Source organism: Pocillopora damicornis, chromosome 7 (genome assembly GCF_964200805.1).
Source record: "Pocillopora damicornis chromosome 7, jaPocDami1.2, whole genome shotgun sequence".
In the NCBI taxonomy this organism is placed as follows: Eukaryota; Metazoa; Cnidaria; class Anthozoa; order Scleractinia; family Pocilloporidae; genus Pocillopora; species Pocillopora damicornis.
Window position 1 is genome coordinate 57,002 of NC_142676.1, and position 17,248 is coordinate 74,249.

At 36.0% G+C, this 17,248-nt stretch overlaps 3 protein-coding genes across 3 annotated transcripts; all 3 read left to right on the plus strand.

Annotated features, from left to right (window-relative positions):
* The first annotated feature begins 208 nt into the window (after positions 1 to 208).
* Positions 209 to 16,765, plus strand: LOC113672363 (RNA-binding protein 34-like). Its single transcript, XM_027188643.2, has 12 exons — positions 209 to 526; positions 1,024 to 1,105; positions 6,277 to 6,316; positions 6,628 to 6,757; positions 7,563 to 7,622; positions 11,528 to 11,571; positions 12,292 to 12,375; positions 12,560 to 12,620; positions 12,904 to 12,946; positions 14,246 to 14,364; positions 14,526 to 14,622; positions 14,954 to 16,765. The coding sequence occupies exons 1-12, from the start codon at positions 356 to 358 to the stop codon at positions 15,220 to 15,222; spliced, it is 1,200 nt and encodes a 399-aa protein (XP_027044444.2). The 5' UTR covers positions 209 to 355; the 3' UTR covers positions 15,223 to 16,765.
* Positions 3,919 to 6,175, plus strand: LOC149041916 (uncharacterized). The gene is made up of 2 exons (XM_089211191.1): positions 3,919 to 5,187; positions 6,158 to 6,175. The coding sequence occupies exons 1-2, from the start codon at positions 4,105 to 4,107 to the stop codon at positions 6,173 to 6,175; spliced, it is 1,101 nt and encodes a 366-aa protein (XP_089067317.1). The 5' UTR covers positions 3,919 to 4,104.
* On the plus strand, positions 7,711 to 11,022 carry LOC113672364 (leucine-rich repeat-containing protein 27). Its single transcript, XM_027188645.2, has one exon. It carries the CDS (start codon positions 9,086 to 9,088, stop codon positions 9,887 to 9,889), a length of 804 nt encoding a protein of 267 aa, XP_027044446.2. The 5' UTR covers positions 7,711 to 9,085; the 3' UTR covers positions 9,890 to 11,022.
* Positions 16,766 to 17,248: the final 483 nt, after the last annotated feature.

A 17,248-nucleotide genomic window follows, 5' to 3' on the forward strand; every position in this document is an offset into this window, starting at 1 on the left:
ATGCCCTGACATCCGTTCCGTGTTTTTGGATTTGGGGTCATTTTCCACCGTTCCATGTTTTAGGATCTGAGGTCATTTTCCGCCGTTCCATGGTTTAGGATCTGAGGTCATTTTCCGCCGTTCCGTGTTTTAGGATTTGGGGTCATTTTCCGCCGTTCCGTGTTTTAGGATTTGGGGTCATTTTCCGCCGTTCCTTATTTTAGGATTTGGGGTCATTTTCCGCCATTCCGCCATTCCGCCATTCCGCCATTCCACCGTTCCGGCTTTTAGGGTCACCCTTCAGTGAAACCTTTTTTTGGGTAGACCTCGGCCTTGAGAGACCAGCAAGGGACTGGGTATGAGTTGAGTAGTGATAATGGCGGTCACGTCGGCTAATTGTAGTGCGTTAGTTGGTTACAAAGTTGGCGAAATATCCAAAGCATTACATTCAAGAACTGAAAGTAAAACAAGAGCAGGTGACAAACTCAATTCCTTGTTCAGTTCAGCTAAAGTAATTCAACCTGAATTTGAGGCAATTGGTCCAAAGGTAAGAAATGCTACTAACTAACAAATAGAGTCCTTGCTGCTATACGTCTGTTCAGGAGGGGATCATAGATGAATTCATGTTGTCATGCTTCTGATCAGTAATAGATCACAGATGATGTCAAATTGTGTTGAGAGCGAAAAAGCGGCAGAAAAAGCTGAGAGTGTCACTGATGATGTCTTCTAGGATCTGTTACTGCACAGAACCACGACATCATGGAATCTACTTATTGTTTGGATAAAAAAAGAAATATTTTGTCAATGGTGAAATCATCTATGTGTATGTCCTTCAAATATATGCTTCAGCTTATCAAATAAATAGCTCAAAGATGCACAATTGTACAGATACTTTATGGTAAGAGGGGGAAGAGAAATTTGAGGATATTACATTGTATGTGAAGTACTTAGGCAGTAAATTAGCCAGTCATATTACTAGGCTGTTAGGCTTTAACAAGAATTTGATAATCATTTATAAAATTTTGTTTCATGTTCTTCATTCAGACATGTAGAACACCTTCAAGGGATGCTCAGAATTTTGAGAGAAACTTTACAGATTGTGAAGAAATTGGAGATCTACATCAAGGTATTATGAGTTATGTTCAGGTTCAAGAGTGGCTATATAGGATTCTGTAAAGCAGGTCCTAAGCTATTCTCTCACCCATGATACAAATTATGAGGGATGATAATACATATTGTGACAATGAGAACGACAAAGTTTTGGGACATAGTGGTATAAAGCAAGCATCTCCTGGTGGGTAAGTGCACTTTCCTAGCCTGTGAGTTATCATGGCTTAATCTCTTACAAAAATCACAAGAGCCAGCAACAAATGAAGCTATGTTTGAAATCATGCTCAAACTATGAGTGGGAAGAAATAGTATGTTTGTGGTTCTACCGTATTTCTTCACCTATAAGTCGACCTCGGCTATAAGCCGAGACCCTAAAAGTTAGAGACCTTCCAACAGACTTGTGTTGTCCAAAAGAAAAAGCAAAACCATTGGCTATAAGCCGAGAGTGAAATTCTTGATTATAACCGGTCATTTGAGTGAGCGAACCCCATGGAAAAAATTGGGAAATGGCTCAACGAACACAAAAGCTAATGAATGAGAATAAACACGAAAGAAAAAAAAGCAAATCAGTGAAGATGTAAATACTACTACACGACTGCAGAAACACAACAATACACTCAGTTACTGTAACCTGACAAATGTTTCAATCGAGGATCTCCTTTGTCACTGTTATTTTTCTCATCATGCCAAAAGCACGCCGCTCTTCATATACTATGGCTTTCAAGATAAAAGTTATCGTGGAAGCTGAGGCTGTAGAAAACAGCATGGAAATTGCTTGAGATTATGGACTTAGCAAGTTCATGGTGTGACACTGGAGAAGAGACCAGGCGACTATTCTTTCTGGCAAACTTAAGATGTCTGCCAGATGTGCAAAAATGGGCCGTTTTGCTCCCAAGTGTCTCAAACTAGACAAGCAAGCAACGGAGTGGTTTTCACAGCAGAGAGACCAAACATTTCATTTGTAATGTGAAATGAGATGAGTTTTTGCTGAGTTGAGTGAGATTGTCTTTCAATGCATGGGAAGCAAAGAATCTGATTGGTGGTCGGAAATATGTTGTTGTCATGACAGTTATAAGGCATGTCACCTAGAGAGCGCTGCAGTCACAGAATTTACGGTCATTTTGCATTAACATCAAATTTGTACTTTTTTTGAATCCCAAACCCTCAGCTATAAGCCAAACAAATGTCAAATACTGAAAAAATTGCTCGGCTTATAGGAGATGAAATCAATAATTTTCCTCTGTTTAATTGGTTTTGGAAAATTATTATCTTACTAAGACAATGAATAACTTAATAATATGCATTTTAAATGAAAGGTCCTGTCTAAGTTTAATTTTTATTGTGCAATAAAAGGAAAGGAGTGTTAAATTTCCCAAATATACAGGTTAAAAAAAAATTACAATTTCTTTGCTTTAAAGAATTAGCAGTATTGAATTGAAAAGGATGTTTATTTCAAGGATTTTGCTGTAACATAAATTTACAACCAAAGAATGACTGCATAACCAACACAACTTCATAGTTTGGATTTTGTGATGCTTCTGTTTGTTCACTGTGTACAGTTTAAGCTTGCTTGTGAAAGCTAGCAAGGTTTGATAATTTTTTACATTTGCTTTTTTAATTTGAGAAGGAATCAGTGGAAACTCTCAGGTAAGCAGAGGTGATGCAAATAATTTAGGTGAAAGGAAAATGATGTACAGTGGTGTTGGATCAACAACTTGATGGAAGTTAAACTTTTGTACATTCTTAAGACTGTTGTCTCTTTATTCATGATATTATACAGTGAAATCTGAAATTTTATGAATTTAGAGTGAAGTTCGCAAAATGGAAAAAACTAACTTTTGAAATTTCTGCCAGTAAACTTAAGTGTAATATGGTGATAATCATCTTCACAGAAATTATTTTAGTGAAATTATTTTATTTGAAATATTACCTGCTTTGGTTGATACCATAAATTCACAATGGTCTTGTGTTGTGGAAAATGACATAATTGCAATTTCTGATATGCACTAACTCAATAACATTCTTTGAGTAGGAAGAAAAAATTTCTCATATATAATAGAAACAAACAGATTTTCAAAATACACTTGAAGATTAAAGGATATCGAGATGAAATTTTGGACAGATATATCTCTGAGGCTAATATTACGGGGAGGGAAAGGTCACTCAAAAACAAAGAAAATAGCACTCTAAAGAAAATATTGCCCTTTGGAACACAATATCTTTTGGCTCTGCCTAACTTCAAGAACACAGTGATGGAGAATTGGAATCTTATTCAAAACCATTTACACTCAAGAGTAGTATTTAAAAGCCAACCCAGTATGATGTTGAAAAGGAAGGTCATTAAAAGATATCCTGGTTAGAACTAATCAACAAAGGCAAAAGATTTAAAATTTCTTGGAAATGGCAGGTGTCATGCTGGCCCATCAACAAATCTTAAAAGAAATCAACCTATTTTCTTACTGGGTTTGTTCACTTCAAGGTAGTTGTCCTCCAAATACATTTCCTTGGTTTTGGTGCAACTGTTTTTTTCACTAAATTATGTGGAATTGGTTCCCGGGATGATGTCATGAGCCAACCAATCCCATTAACCCTATTTTTTGGTCGAGAACATGAAGGAGGCCAATTTTGGGATCTTTGAAATTCATTAAAATAAAATCAGTGAAATAGATGTCACAGCAATTCTTTTTTAATTTGGTATCAGTAAAACAAGGAGATTTATATTAAAGTAAATGGTTTGACTCAGGTACTATCTTACGGACTGAAACACTCAGTGACGCCTAAACGTATACCGACCGAGTCTATTGTATCTAGTGTTGAGGCGGCTCTCTTTCTCGTCAACGAGACTTATCAGAACCTGCCAAGGACAACATCAGAAGTAGAATTGCTTCCACGATACAATCAGCCTCTATAACTGATAGCAACTTAACCAAAGACGAACAACAAGCACTGAAACGACTGAAAAACGACAAGAACATTGTTATACTACCAGCCGACAAAGGACGTGTTACTGTTGTTATGGACAAGACTGACTACTATGACAAAATGGACGCACTTGTTAACGACAAACAAACTTACGAATTACTTAAACGTGACCCGACGCCAGCACTACGACGCAAACTCAACAACAAACTACTTACGCTCAAAAAGACTAAAGCCTTTGACACTCAACGCTACTACCGGCTGAGGTGCTCTGTACCACAACCACCTAAACTTTACGGACTACCGAAACTACACAAACCTGGGATACCTATGCGACCTATAGTCTCATTCTGTGGGTCCCCGACGTACCAACTGTCGAAATACCTTACGACGATACTGCAACCACTGACTGACAAATCGAGACGTAAACTACAATCAACTGAGAACTTTATTGACGCTATCAAAGACGTACAGATACCTGACGACTACAAACTTGTGTCTTTTGATGTGAAATCACTGTTCACCAGTATTCCACTTCAATTGGCTCTACAGTGTACTGAAACCGCCATCCAACAGTCTACTGATGCACTACCATTACCGACAGAAGACATTATGGACCTACTTAACCTCTGCCTTACATCGACTTACTTTCAGTACAACGGGAAACACTACAAGCAGTTGCACGGAACAGCTATGGGGTCACCGGTCTCCGTTGTTGTCGCAGAAATTGTGATGCAAAACATCGAGGAACGCGCCCTTGCAACTTGCCGACAAACCATACCGCTTTGGTTACGCTACGTTGATGACACATTTACCGCCGTACACAAAGACGAAATTGACGCTTTTCACAATCACCTTAACGAACAAAACACCGACATTCAGTTTACCAGGGAGATCGAAGAAGACGGCAAGCTTCCTTTTCTCGACTGTTTGGTAAGCCGAAACAACAACGAACTACGAACAACAATATACAGAAAACCGACACATACCGACAGACTTCTTGACGAATCATCCTACAACCCGACTTCCCACAAAGCTACGACTATCAAGACATTGACAAGACGAGCGCAACTTGTTTGCAACACACCGGACAGTTTATCTGACGAAAACAAGTACCTTGACCGCGTTTTTGACAAAAACAACTACAACACTGATTTCATTAGACGAAACACTCACAGAGTTACCGACACTACAGAAACTAACAGGGACTCCACATCTATCACGACTACAGCTGCTATACCCTACATCAAAGGCACTTCTGAGGCTATCGCGCGGATCCTACAACCTTACAACATTCGCGTAGCTCACAGGCCTATTACTACTTTACGACATTTACTGACCAACGTTAAAGACAAAGACGAACCCAACAACAGACAGGGAGCGATCTATAAGATCGAATGCTCCGACTGCCAGGCCTCCTACATTGGTGAGACTGGTAGAAACCTTAACACGCGACTAACTGAACACAAACGAGCAACTAGAAATGGCGATGCAAACAATCACATTTCTGAACATCACCGACAAACTAATCACAGAATCGACTGGGACTCTGCTAAATGCTTAACCTACAGTACAAACTATTTTCAACGACTGACTCTGGAAAGCTGGTTCACTAACTTAGAACAGACGCCTCTCAACAGATGTCAACAATTACCAGCACCTTACAAACGACTCATTAACGACGTGAACAAACCGACAAACAGACCGACAAACAACAGACGGATCGAAACCGACCAATGACTGTTAACAAACTCTACACGAGTCTTCCAGCCAATCACATCACGGCTAAACAGACCAATCACGTTCAACAGACCAGACTTTATAACATCATCGACTGACAACTACTCCTCACTTGACTCTGAAGATGACTATCGCACAGATAGTCGAAACGTCAGTCACCAACAACAGTTCTTTTCAGAACTACACACACCCGGACGATCACACTACACGAACTAGAGATTTATATTGTTGAAAAGAATTCCTGGGGGTTAGAGGCACTTTAAAACCAATGCTATAATTGGAATGGTTTGAGATATCTAAAAAAACATCAGTTAGTTTCAAGGATGTGGAAAGATCCTTTCAGTAGAAGTTTTACATGGGTACAATTTTATCTGCTTGTTAATTCCTATTTAGCTCTTTTCTTTATTAGTTCATGGTTAGGGTTTAGGTCTAGGGCTTATTTAATTAGGTTTATTGAGATGTGACTTTTATGAACCTTTTATAATCAGATATTTTGTTTTGATTTGGAATTTGTTTTACACATACTAGATTTTACCAGCCATTCAAGAAAAAGAAAGGAAGTATTAAGGTAAGAGTAATTTTCAACCCAAAACCTATTCAGAAATGATTTCTTCACCTAGAATACACAATCATAAATAATAATATCTGAAATGGTGTGAATTCTGAAGTAAAGCCACAACTAAATGATTGAACTTTTTGTCAAAAGTAGCATGTGTTGCACAGAGCTTAAGGTGACAAAAAGAGCAAACTGTGTGGAAACAACAGACTTAGCTAAAATGGCTGGAATTAAAATATTTTGTTTTGTTTGTTTTTGTTGTTTTTTTCTTTACCTTACCTGTGATTTCAATACCAATTACCATCTGGATTGTGTTCTTTTAGTGATGATGAAGATATGGTGATTAAGAATCCTAGTAAAAAATGCAAGAAATCCTGTGAGGCAGTAGAAAATCCAGAAAGAGTAGCCAGGACTGTCTTTGTGGGAAACCTTCCTGTGACATTATCAAGAAAGGTCAGTACCAATATATAATCAGAAGTACAGCCTTTTATTAAAAATCCAGAAATTGTCACCTAACAGGATTTTCATTAAGTGCTGACTATCTCCTAAAAATCTGGGTACCTTGATTCTGAGCTGCCTCCTTTTTCTAAGATAAAGTGTGTTAGTTGAGAACACTTAACTTTGATAAAAATTAATACAAATCACTGCGACATAAAATTTATGGACCGACAACTTTCTTTAAAGCCATTTTTGCATTCCACCAAGACATGTGCTGTTACCTTTTCCCACCAGTTGAGCATTTTTCTAACCTCTACCTGGCGCATGTTTACCAAGCCAACTGACTGCCATACTGCTTTGCATCCACCTCCAAAAGAATTAATTAAAAAGCATTTGAGAGCCTCCATCTTGTGGGAGAGCATTCCCTTACATGTAGCCATGGGGAAGAAGGTCTAAAATTGTTGGCCAATTACTCCATGTAATAGGCCTTCTACTTGATAACTTATTGAGAACCTTGTGAAAGGTTTGGCTACCAACAGTGTGAAACTTATTAAATTGATAGAATATGGTTTATTGACACTGAGCAAGCTGATGTTTGGTTTCCAGGAAAATCACTTCCTAGATCAAGGAAGTATCAATTCCCATACACTGTATGTGACTTGTTGCAAGCATAGATAAAAAGTTGGAAAGAACTGCTGTGAACTGTTGTCAAAATTTGTAAACTCAGTTAGTCAGGGATATTTTACATTTGCTAGAGAAAAGTAAGGGCTATGGCTTTGGCAACCACAAGAGATGTTCACTTTTAAATTTTTTTTTTAAGAAACTGAAACAGATGTTTGCCATTTATGGTGAAGTGGAGAGTGTTCGATTTCGCTCAGCGGTAGGTGCTTTCTAGTATTTGTGGAATAAATAAATATTCTTTAACACAATGTATAGAACAGAGAGTGTAGAGAACAGAAGATGTACAAGAACATATCTTCCATATTTCTGACAATATATTTTGAATATTTTTGATTCCCATTTTATGCCCTAGTTGATCAAACCAAGTCAAAATGACTATGACAGCAGTCACTTGACTCTGTTTTTCCAGCGGCAGGACTGTTCTCTAAAATTAACACAAAATTTTGTGGAGAACTTCAATAGATGTTATGTTTAAGAAAACAAGATAACCACCATGACTTAAGAACTTCACCAATTCTCACTAATCACGACATTCGTGACTAAAAGCAAGCTGTAGGACTTGGGGCACTTTGAGGTTTTTAAGCTATAGTTTATTTTAAATTTATTTGAATCACTAAGTGATCAAACTTAGGAGGTAGGTATTTTTTTAACCCTTTAACTCCCAAGATCTGATTGTTAATTCTACCTTCTAGCTGCTACACATTTCCTTATTAATTAATTATAAGAATTTGGTGTTTGATCAAGATAACAACTTCTACCTGATGAGTTTGAGTATTCTTGTTACCTATTTGTGGGGTAATGTATGGATATTACAGGGAGAAGTTACACATCAATCACTTCTGGGAGTTGAAGGGTTTTAATTGGCTCTGACAGTTGGGTTAGAGTTTCACTACTGTAGTGCACAAGAGTTGGGCTGGACCAATGGAGTCAGACATAATCATTGAGTGGAACTGGTTTAATTTCATTTGTTTGCATCCCTGACATGCTGATATATGTGAAGCTGGTCATCCTTGAAATTTTATTCCACAAATTAAAAGAATAAATGCCAAAAATTATTGAACAGGTTTCCAACACCAATAAGATAATGGAATTTAATTGATGGGTTGAATAATTAATGAGCCTTGTCTCCTTTCCAGTTTTCTGTTGCACTAGTATTTTCTGCAATTGAACACAGCAATTGGTCACCATTTTTCATTTGATTTATTTTCTGCTGCTTAAATTTGTTGTTGTTGTCGTTTTTTGTCTGAAAAACCCTTACAAACCAGGATTTAAACATTTTATTTATTGCCATTGTTTGTTCCATCAAATTGCAGAGTATTTGTTTCAATAGGCAAATAATATTGTGGAATAGCTGATAAGGAAATCTTCTCCTCCACTGGCATGTTTACTTGTCTTTGCTTATATGGTCCAACAATACTTTTGACTGTATTGACATATTCAGGAAGAAACAATTTATTTTCACAGTTTGTTGCCTTATTAAGTGTAACCCTTAATTCAGAAGAATAAAATATTCATCCTAGACAGTTGTTAATAATTAATGAGCTAAGAGTATATTTCAGGTTTTGAGTGAGTAATGTTTTGACAACCTGGCAGTTTTTCAGTAATTGCTGGACAAAAACTGATAAGCTAATACACAAGTTTGTGGGCAGTATTGTCAGAAACATGGAAGATCCTCATGAACAGAACAAGGGAATTTTGAAAGCATTAGAAACTGTTGCAAAGAAAGGTCTTGATTCATTGGATTTGAACATAAATGGCATTCAAAAAATTCCGAGAGGATTAGGTGAACTCAATCTTTCTCATCTGAAATATTTTTATCTACAAGGTAATAACATTTCGTTCTTACCAGATGAGTTTTTTCCCAGTCTTCAAAATCTGGTGTGGCTTGATCTGAGAGACAACAAACTTCATGAAATTCCACAGAACATTGGAGAGCACAGGAATATAAAGACATTGTTGTTAGGGAGAAATCAGCTCAAATTTCTCCCATTGGAGTTAGGAGTCATTAGGACACTAACAGGGCTAAATTTATCAAATAACCCTCTCAAAGAGCCTCCACATAGTGTGGTTGAAAGGGGAGTTCATGCCATTAAGCACTATCTATTGATTAAGCTTGGGGTGAATCCAGAAAACTTTAAATATGATGCAACTGAATCAAAATACCACAGGACAGAGAGTGGATCAGATAGCTCACATACAGTAAATGTGGAAAAGAAAAATAACTGCAGGGATGGCATAGATATCTTACAGATGGCAGATGGTAGCATTCTTGATAATAGTAATCAGGGTACATCAAAGGTAGTTTGCCCAAGGGAAGCCATGGCCTATTATGGGGCACTGCTTGGCAACATTCCAAAATCCTACATCTTTAAACCATGGAAGACAGGAGTCTTTTTCAAAAAAGAAGAGATGGGGATTGATCCCTCACTGAAAAATTGTGACAAAGACAACAATGAAAAACAGTGACTCATTTATATGGTTATTGACCTTATGGAAGACAGACTTACCATGTAATGTGTGTCAACATGCATGGTGCAATGTTCAAAACCCTTTGTGACAAAAATTTATAAAAGTAGGAACTGGTTTGGGTTTTGGCAAGTGCAGTCAAAACTGTCACTAGCTGTGAAGTCAAAAAAGGGTAGACTAAAGTTGTGTTTTTTATTATATTACTGAATGTAAATCAACTGATCTAGAAAATCACATGAATCAAAAAATAAAAAAAAAATAGTGTAGTATGGCTGCTCATGTCACTTGTCAAGTGACTGGAAGTGGCTGTAGGTCACCTTGCTGGAGATGATCAGCACTGGCTCATCAGCTGCTTAACACAAATGGTGGTCTTAAGCATTAGACACTGCAGCCTGATTAATGTAAAAAATGTTAAACAACCTTATTTACCTTACCTCTCTATGGCCAAGTTGAGATTTCCTCTGTAAATGGTACTTGGGCAGTAAATTAGCCAGTCATATTACTAGGCTATTAGGCTTTGCAGTCCTACATCTTTAAACCATGGAAGACAGGAGCCTTTTTCAAAAAAGGAGAGATGGGGATTGATCCCTCACTGAAAAATTGTGACAAAGACAACAATGAAAAACAATGACTCATTTATGTGGTTATTGTCTAATTTTGTGCATGACTGTGAAAGACTACTAAACAACATCAAGTAAAATATTTTCATTTTAATTCTTGAGTTATTTGTCAGTCCTGATGGCTTCTGGGAGATTGTCCAGAGCTTGAAACTTGCAGCTTGAAATGCTCAATGTCCTAAAGTGTGTTTGCTCTGAGCACAAGGGAAGTTGTGATTGCAAATGTCATACTTTGATTTTTGTCTACAATTTTAAATTGGTTATTAAATATTTTCTTCATTTAGATGTTAATAGTAACTCATTAAGTAAGCATGAAATTTGTGGGTGTAATAGGTATGATGGCCAAGAAATGAAGCCCTGTAATGAGTCATATCATAGCATTCTGAACCCTCTCTCTTTGCAGTTTACTGTTTTTTTGTTCACACCTGTCATATCACAGTACAAATTGTTATGAAAAGTACTCTAATTTGCTTCTGATTAAATAATTTTACTTTTGATGCAAATCAAACCAAGCACTCTTTTCTCATACTCATGTTAATTGCCAAAGATGAAAAATTCAATAGTTTTTGATGAATAAAGGTTCATAACAAATCATCCAGTATTGAATGTCTTTGATGCATGTTCTCAAGACAACAGTTCCTAATATCTCATCCATGTGCATGTTTTTGGACTAATTTTGTGTTGGGAAGGACTTGAGGAAGATAGTTTGCAATGACATTGAAGGGAATCCTACATCAAACAAGACAAAGAAAGTGACCAAGGCAACTGAGAGAGATATACGCAAACTAATGCTTTAGAGCTGATTCACACGTGCAAACCTCTAGAAACCTTGTTTCTAAGAAGCATTTCAGTCTCTCCTAAGAAAGAGATGTTAACAGAAATTCTATGATCAAACATGTATATCCTTTTGCAATGTGCTCGAATTTCTTATTGGAGAGCAACTTTGTTTGTCATAAGTACAATTATGAATTAAAGCTTCATGTACATTCTGTACCTTATTAATTGTGCTTCTTTTTTGCAGTCACTTGCCAAACCAGGTCTATCAAGAAAAGTGGCTATGAAAAAGTAATGTTACAAACATGTGTTTAGCACCTGTTTCAAATTAGTCATTTTAGGTGGTATATTGTTTCATCTGTTCCTTTAATTTTGTGTGGCAGTATTTAAAAAAATCTCAAGGAGAAAAATGGCCCATTATTAAAAGGTGAATCATCATGACTTGTATTGGCCTTAAAATGCTTGCAGCAAATTGATTACACTGTCAGTAAATATTGATTAAAGTACAAAATTGGAAATCTGTCCTCAATAACCTCAGTAACAGTACAAGGCAAATATGCAAACTGAGTTCTGCAGAGTGCATGCATTTAATGATCCAATCTTTGGTATGTTTCTGCACTTTAGGCTTGACTTCATAAGGTAGTTAGACACAGTTTTTCAGTTATTTCCTTATATTTTCACCTTGGATTTATGGCTCACATGCTTTTAACTCAAGCTATAAATCCAAGCTGGAAAAACTTGGTCCATAACTTACAGTTTGGACCTCAAACTTGGTTAGTAAGAGGTAAATATTTGAAAATGTTGCCATGTATATCAAATTTATATGACTCAATACAAATGCAAAACAGTTGTTAGTCTTCTGATTGTCTCCTCTGGAGGAGAAATATAATAGAAACATTTGCCTTACCCTGTTGTGTTGTTTTGAAGTATAGCAACTAAAGGTTGTTATTACATATGTTTTGCAGCATCAATTGTGCACTACCTAATGAAGCGTTCTTTTTTCTTTTACAGAAGAGAGTTTCATTCAGATCGACACAATATCAATGCCTATGTTGTATTCAAAGAGAGGAAGAGTGCAGTCAAATCTTTAAGCAGGTGTTGATTGAAGTTTTTAACTTAACTTTCTCCATCTGTTGTATAATTCTTCAATTTTTTAATTAATAATATCTCGTACATGTTTTAATGAAATTGAGCAGATAGTATCACCTGTTAAGTAAGGAATGATGAAGTTGTCTAACAAAACTTGATGTACCAAATTCTGTCTTCTTTTTGCCAACAGTAATGGTTTGGAAGTTGGTGGTTTTCACATCAGAGTTGATATAACTGGAAAAGATATTGAGGTATGGTAGAACTATTGCTTATTACCACTTTGTATTTGTCCAATAGATATAATTATATTCATTATAATCACTGATAATTGTATACCATACTATAGCATGCTCCTACCCACTAGGAGGGCTAAGTTTTTGAAGGAAGACATAAGTTGTAGTCATAAAATGGAATGTTAAATCAAATGTAACCTTGGAAAGAATGATCACCTAAAGAAAACACCAGTAGATAGAATGGTAACCCTATGCCAATTTTTTAACTTTATATACATTCTCTTTTTCTTTTTGGTGTCAGCATGATCACACCAGATCAATATTTGTCGGAAATTTACCTTTTGGTGAGTCATCAAAGTCAAGTTATCTTTTTTGGTCAAGGCTCAATATCAAATACTTGTGTGACATTTAAGTTGTAACTTATCACAGATACTACATAGTATTTAGGTTTAATCTATTAATTAGAGAGATATTAATTTATTTAATCTCTGCCTGGGCAATAAATGCAGTTTGTTTCTAGAACAGGGAAGGCTTTCTAATTTCAAAATGTTTAGACTCCATACAGTGTACATTTATTCGGTGTGATCTCCCTTTTTCAACACTTTTTTATTTTCTTCCTCCTAACAGTGACACCAGAGGGCCATTTTGTTTAAAATATGAGAAATAATCCCAGGGTTTAGTGTTTCATGTTGATATGTAGTAGCATTTTAAAATGGTATAAAAGTTTTTGTTGAGGCCTTAAGCCACTAGGAAGAATAAATAAAATTAAAAACAAGTCTGAGCTGTAGTTGATCCATGGCTTCACCTAGGTTTATGTCATGTTTTGATTTGGTTCTGTTTTTGTTTTCTATACAATTTTACAAGGTAAATTTTCTCACTGTCCTTTCCTTTTCCCATCTTTTTCATTTTCCTGACACTGAGATAAGATCCCAATCCAATACACATTTAAAAAATTAACTGCAATGCAAGTTACACCCCCCCCCCCCAATCCAGTGTTGTACATTCTTAGAAAATCAAGTGCCACATTATTCAGGGGAAGAACAGGTGGGAGTTCAAAGATTTTGTTGCTGATTGTTGCTTAGCAATTTACGTCACCCATAACAAATCAAAGCCAACTTACCTTGGATTTAGCACTGACTGCTTTTCAAAAAACTAGCCTATAGTTACCTTGCCAGAGTCATGTTTCTATTTTTTCAATTTTATTGTTATTATTATTATTATTATAGTTATTTTAATGATCATCATTATGATTATCATCACAAGTATTATTAATATTACCATAATTGTTTCAGAACACTGTTTACAATTACATTTAAATTACTAACTATGATGAACTATTATCATAGTGATATCAGACTGTAAACCCTTTAACTCCCATGGGTGACCAAGACAGAATTCCTCTTCACAATATTGATACCAAATCAAGGAGATAAGTGGTGAGGACCAAGAAAAGTATCAATTAGGGGATTATTAGTTGATCCAATACCAAATTCTCAGATGTAACATCAGAAGACTTGTAGAGTAGACAGTCAGGAGAATTACTCATGACTTCTTGGGAGTTAAAGGGTTAATTATCTGCCACATCATGAGCCTTGACCTATAGTCTTGTATGCTTTGAGGCATTTTGTAAATTTCATTTGTAGATACTGAGGAGGAACCACTGAGGCAAGCCTTCAGTGAATTTGGTGAAATTGAGGGTGTTCGAATTGTTAGGGACAGCAAAACTGGTGCAGGGAAGGGCTTTGGATTCATCCTCTTTACGGTAAGTAAACCAAGATCAGTCTCACTGTACCTGTCTAGGATACACAACAAACAAAGCCAGCATAATCACAAAATGAACGAGCATTTTGTGTTAAGGTATTTAAGTCAAAGTCCCCTGTACACTTTCACTCAGAATGTTTTTTTCTTTTCTTTTCTTTACAGGAAAGAGATGGAGTGATGTTTGCTTTGGGAAGGCATAAAATAGAATTCCAAGGTCGACAGTTACGCATCTTCCCATCCACAGAAAATCCCCATTTAGGTAAAGTCATGATATTTATATCAAGGCAGAGGATGTGTGTGCCCTCTAGGACTAATTCCTGCATCTTACAGAATCCTCACATCCTTAAGGCTTAGAAAAATTGTTTTTGAGTCTCAGTCTCACACAATTTCCTCTTTGTAACAAAGAAAAGGCTGGGTTTACATATCCAAGTATAGAGCTGGTTGGAGGTTAAATTCAAAAGGCAAATAAATTTATAAAAGGCTGGTAGAAATTGAAATGAATACCCTAAAAAATAGATGAAAAGTAATAAAAAGTAAAAAGTTGTGAAAAGTAACAGCAGCTGGGTTAATTAATTTCCTCTCTTCTTCAGGTCAGTTAAAAAGTGTTAAAAAAGGTAAACCTGTGGCTTATGCATTCAGTGGAATCACCTCCAAGAAATCCACAAGATATGATTGTAGAGGAAAAAAATGCAACAGAGGTCCTGCTAAAAGTTATGCAAACAACAAGAAACAAAGCATAAGAAGTTCAAGAGTCCAAAAAAACGGAAATAAGAAGTTGAAATCATCATGGAATGAAAAAGGAACTGAAAGGGTTCCAAGGTCAAATAACATAAGAAAAAAGAAATATGCAACATTGTAAGACTCTTGGAGTAATGTTTATTTTTTTTGTCTAATGTTCTAGAAGGGGAAATTTTACATTCAGTTACACACAAAAAGAAAAAAAAACTAAAAGATAGTGGTTGAACATACATCCATAGGAATTATTAAAATCGTACATTCCTAATAATAAAAATTATCAGAATAAAATAGTATTCATTACAACCTACCTATTAATTTCCGTGCAATTCTATCAAAATCACTGGAAAAGTTATCATGCAATAACACCCATTTGCATCAATATTTGTCTAGTACTGATTATTTTCATAAGAAAAAAACAAAGCCAGCAGAAAAAAGCCTGCTCAAGTGTTGCACTCTTATTTCTTTATTGCTTAAGAAAAACAAACTTATTGTGTAGAATCCAGTGGTAGTGATGATGAAAAGCTCGTCCCAAGTACTGCTACAGAAAGCACAAAAAAGTCAACAAAATTTGCTGTCAATGCATGATACAAAGATTAATAGGAGGGTTATAAAAAAACCTGCTTCACCTAGCAGCTAAATATTCATTTCTCAGACATCATCTCAGTGGCAGACATCAGTTGACATACCAGCTGCTAGAAAGGGGCATACTTAATAAATATGGCGCTATAAATTGTGCAACTATTTTTCTTGTTTTTCTCAAGTTTTATTGTTTCATGTCTAACTTAAGTACTCATAATTTGTATTCTATTAATGTTGTTACTTAAGAATGTAAATTTTTATTCACTTAAAGTGAGCAGTAGCCTATTTCTGAAGCAGCTATGCTACCCTCACAAGCCCAAACCAATATTTTCAAATTTCAATTTGCTGATTAATAGGGCTAACTTATAGCAAACTTACAGAACAATAGTGTATGCAACAAAAACATTCTGTTTACTGTGGTTTTTTTTTCTGGCTCTCATGTATCTGGGAAAATAGGAAGTGAAGAGAAGGGAATAAGTTTCTAAAGAAACTGTAGTGCTATGCACTGGGGGAGTATAACAAGATAATTTTGGTTTTATCAACTGAGTTGATAATGTAAATTGGCCGCCATAACGTGTTTCAAGGCTGACGTTTTGAGCTTTAGCCCTCCATCAGAACAAATAGAATACAAGAAATATAGGAGGTGAAATATCAGGGCTGGTGTAGTAAGAAGAGCTAGTATACATCTGTACAGCCAGGGTTAGATTTCCTTCAGCCTATCTCTGTTAAATTTTAATGTTTGTATTGCATTGTTTGGCGCTTAAGCTACAAATATTCTGGGTGCCATGTTTCACCAAAACTGAGATTTCTGAATGTTTTTTATTCTTTCTTAGAATCGTCAGGATCACTTGTAATGCCTAGAACAGACTGTGGACATTATTGACTTAAATATGAAAGTCATCTTAGCATTAATAAACACTACCTGAGCAGTAATGAAAATAAACCCTGAAAAAAGTTAGGCTTGAACTGATTTGAACCCATGACCTCTGCAATACCTATGCAGTGCTCTACCAACTTAGCTAACAAGCCAACTGGGAGCTGGTCATAATGTTGGTTCCAAATGAACCAGTGAAGTGATGAATAAATGACTGTGAATATATGAACATCATAAATGTGAACTGCAGATAAAGACATGAGTATGAAAGCGATCTTCACAGTAATGAAGACTATCTGAGCAGTAGTGAAGAGGTCATGGGTTCAAATCCCATACAGGCCTGAAGTTTTTGAGTCCTCATTTTTACAACTGCTCAGGAAGTGTTCATTACTGCAAAGATCCCTTTCCTATTCACATCTTTTTTCACAGTTCACATGTATGATTTTCATATATTCACAGTCGTTATTGACTTAATTATCAATTTATAATAGAGATAATGACATGTACTTACAGTAGGAAATCTCTTTGGTTTTGAAGAGTTGGCCTTACCTTAATACAAAATCTCCGCTCTAAGAAGCCATTACTGTAATTGAAATTTCCGGGGCATATATCTACCATAGCAGAAAATTTATGTAAACCGAAAAATAGATTATTATAGTAAATTTTAACTAGATAAACAAGTGTTAGAAAGAGG

What these genes read in the sequence shown, in the direction of transcription:
- LOC113672363 (XM_027188643.2), top strand. Translation starts at nt 356, where the DNA reads ATGGCGGTCACGTCGGCTAATTGTAGTGCGTTAGTTGGTTACAAAGTT. An exon ending in TTGAGGCAATTGGTCCAAAG is followed by an intron (nt 527 to 1,023) that starts GTAAGAAATGCT and finishes TTCTTCATTCAG; the next exon opens with ACATGTAGAACACCTTCAAG. An exon ending in GCAGTCAAATCTTTAAGCAG is followed by an intron (nt 12,376 to 12,559) that starts GTGTTGATTGAA and finishes TTTTGCCAACAG; the next exon opens with TAATGGTTTGGAAGTTGGTG.
- LOC149041916 (XM_089211191.1), top strand. Translation starts at nt 4,105, where the DNA reads ATGGACAAGACTGACTACTATGACAAAATGGACGCACTTGTTAACGAC.
- LOC113672364 (XM_027188645.2), top strand. Translation starts at nt 9,086, where the DNA reads ATGGAAGATCCTCATGAACAGAACAAGGGAATTTTGAAAGCATTAGAA.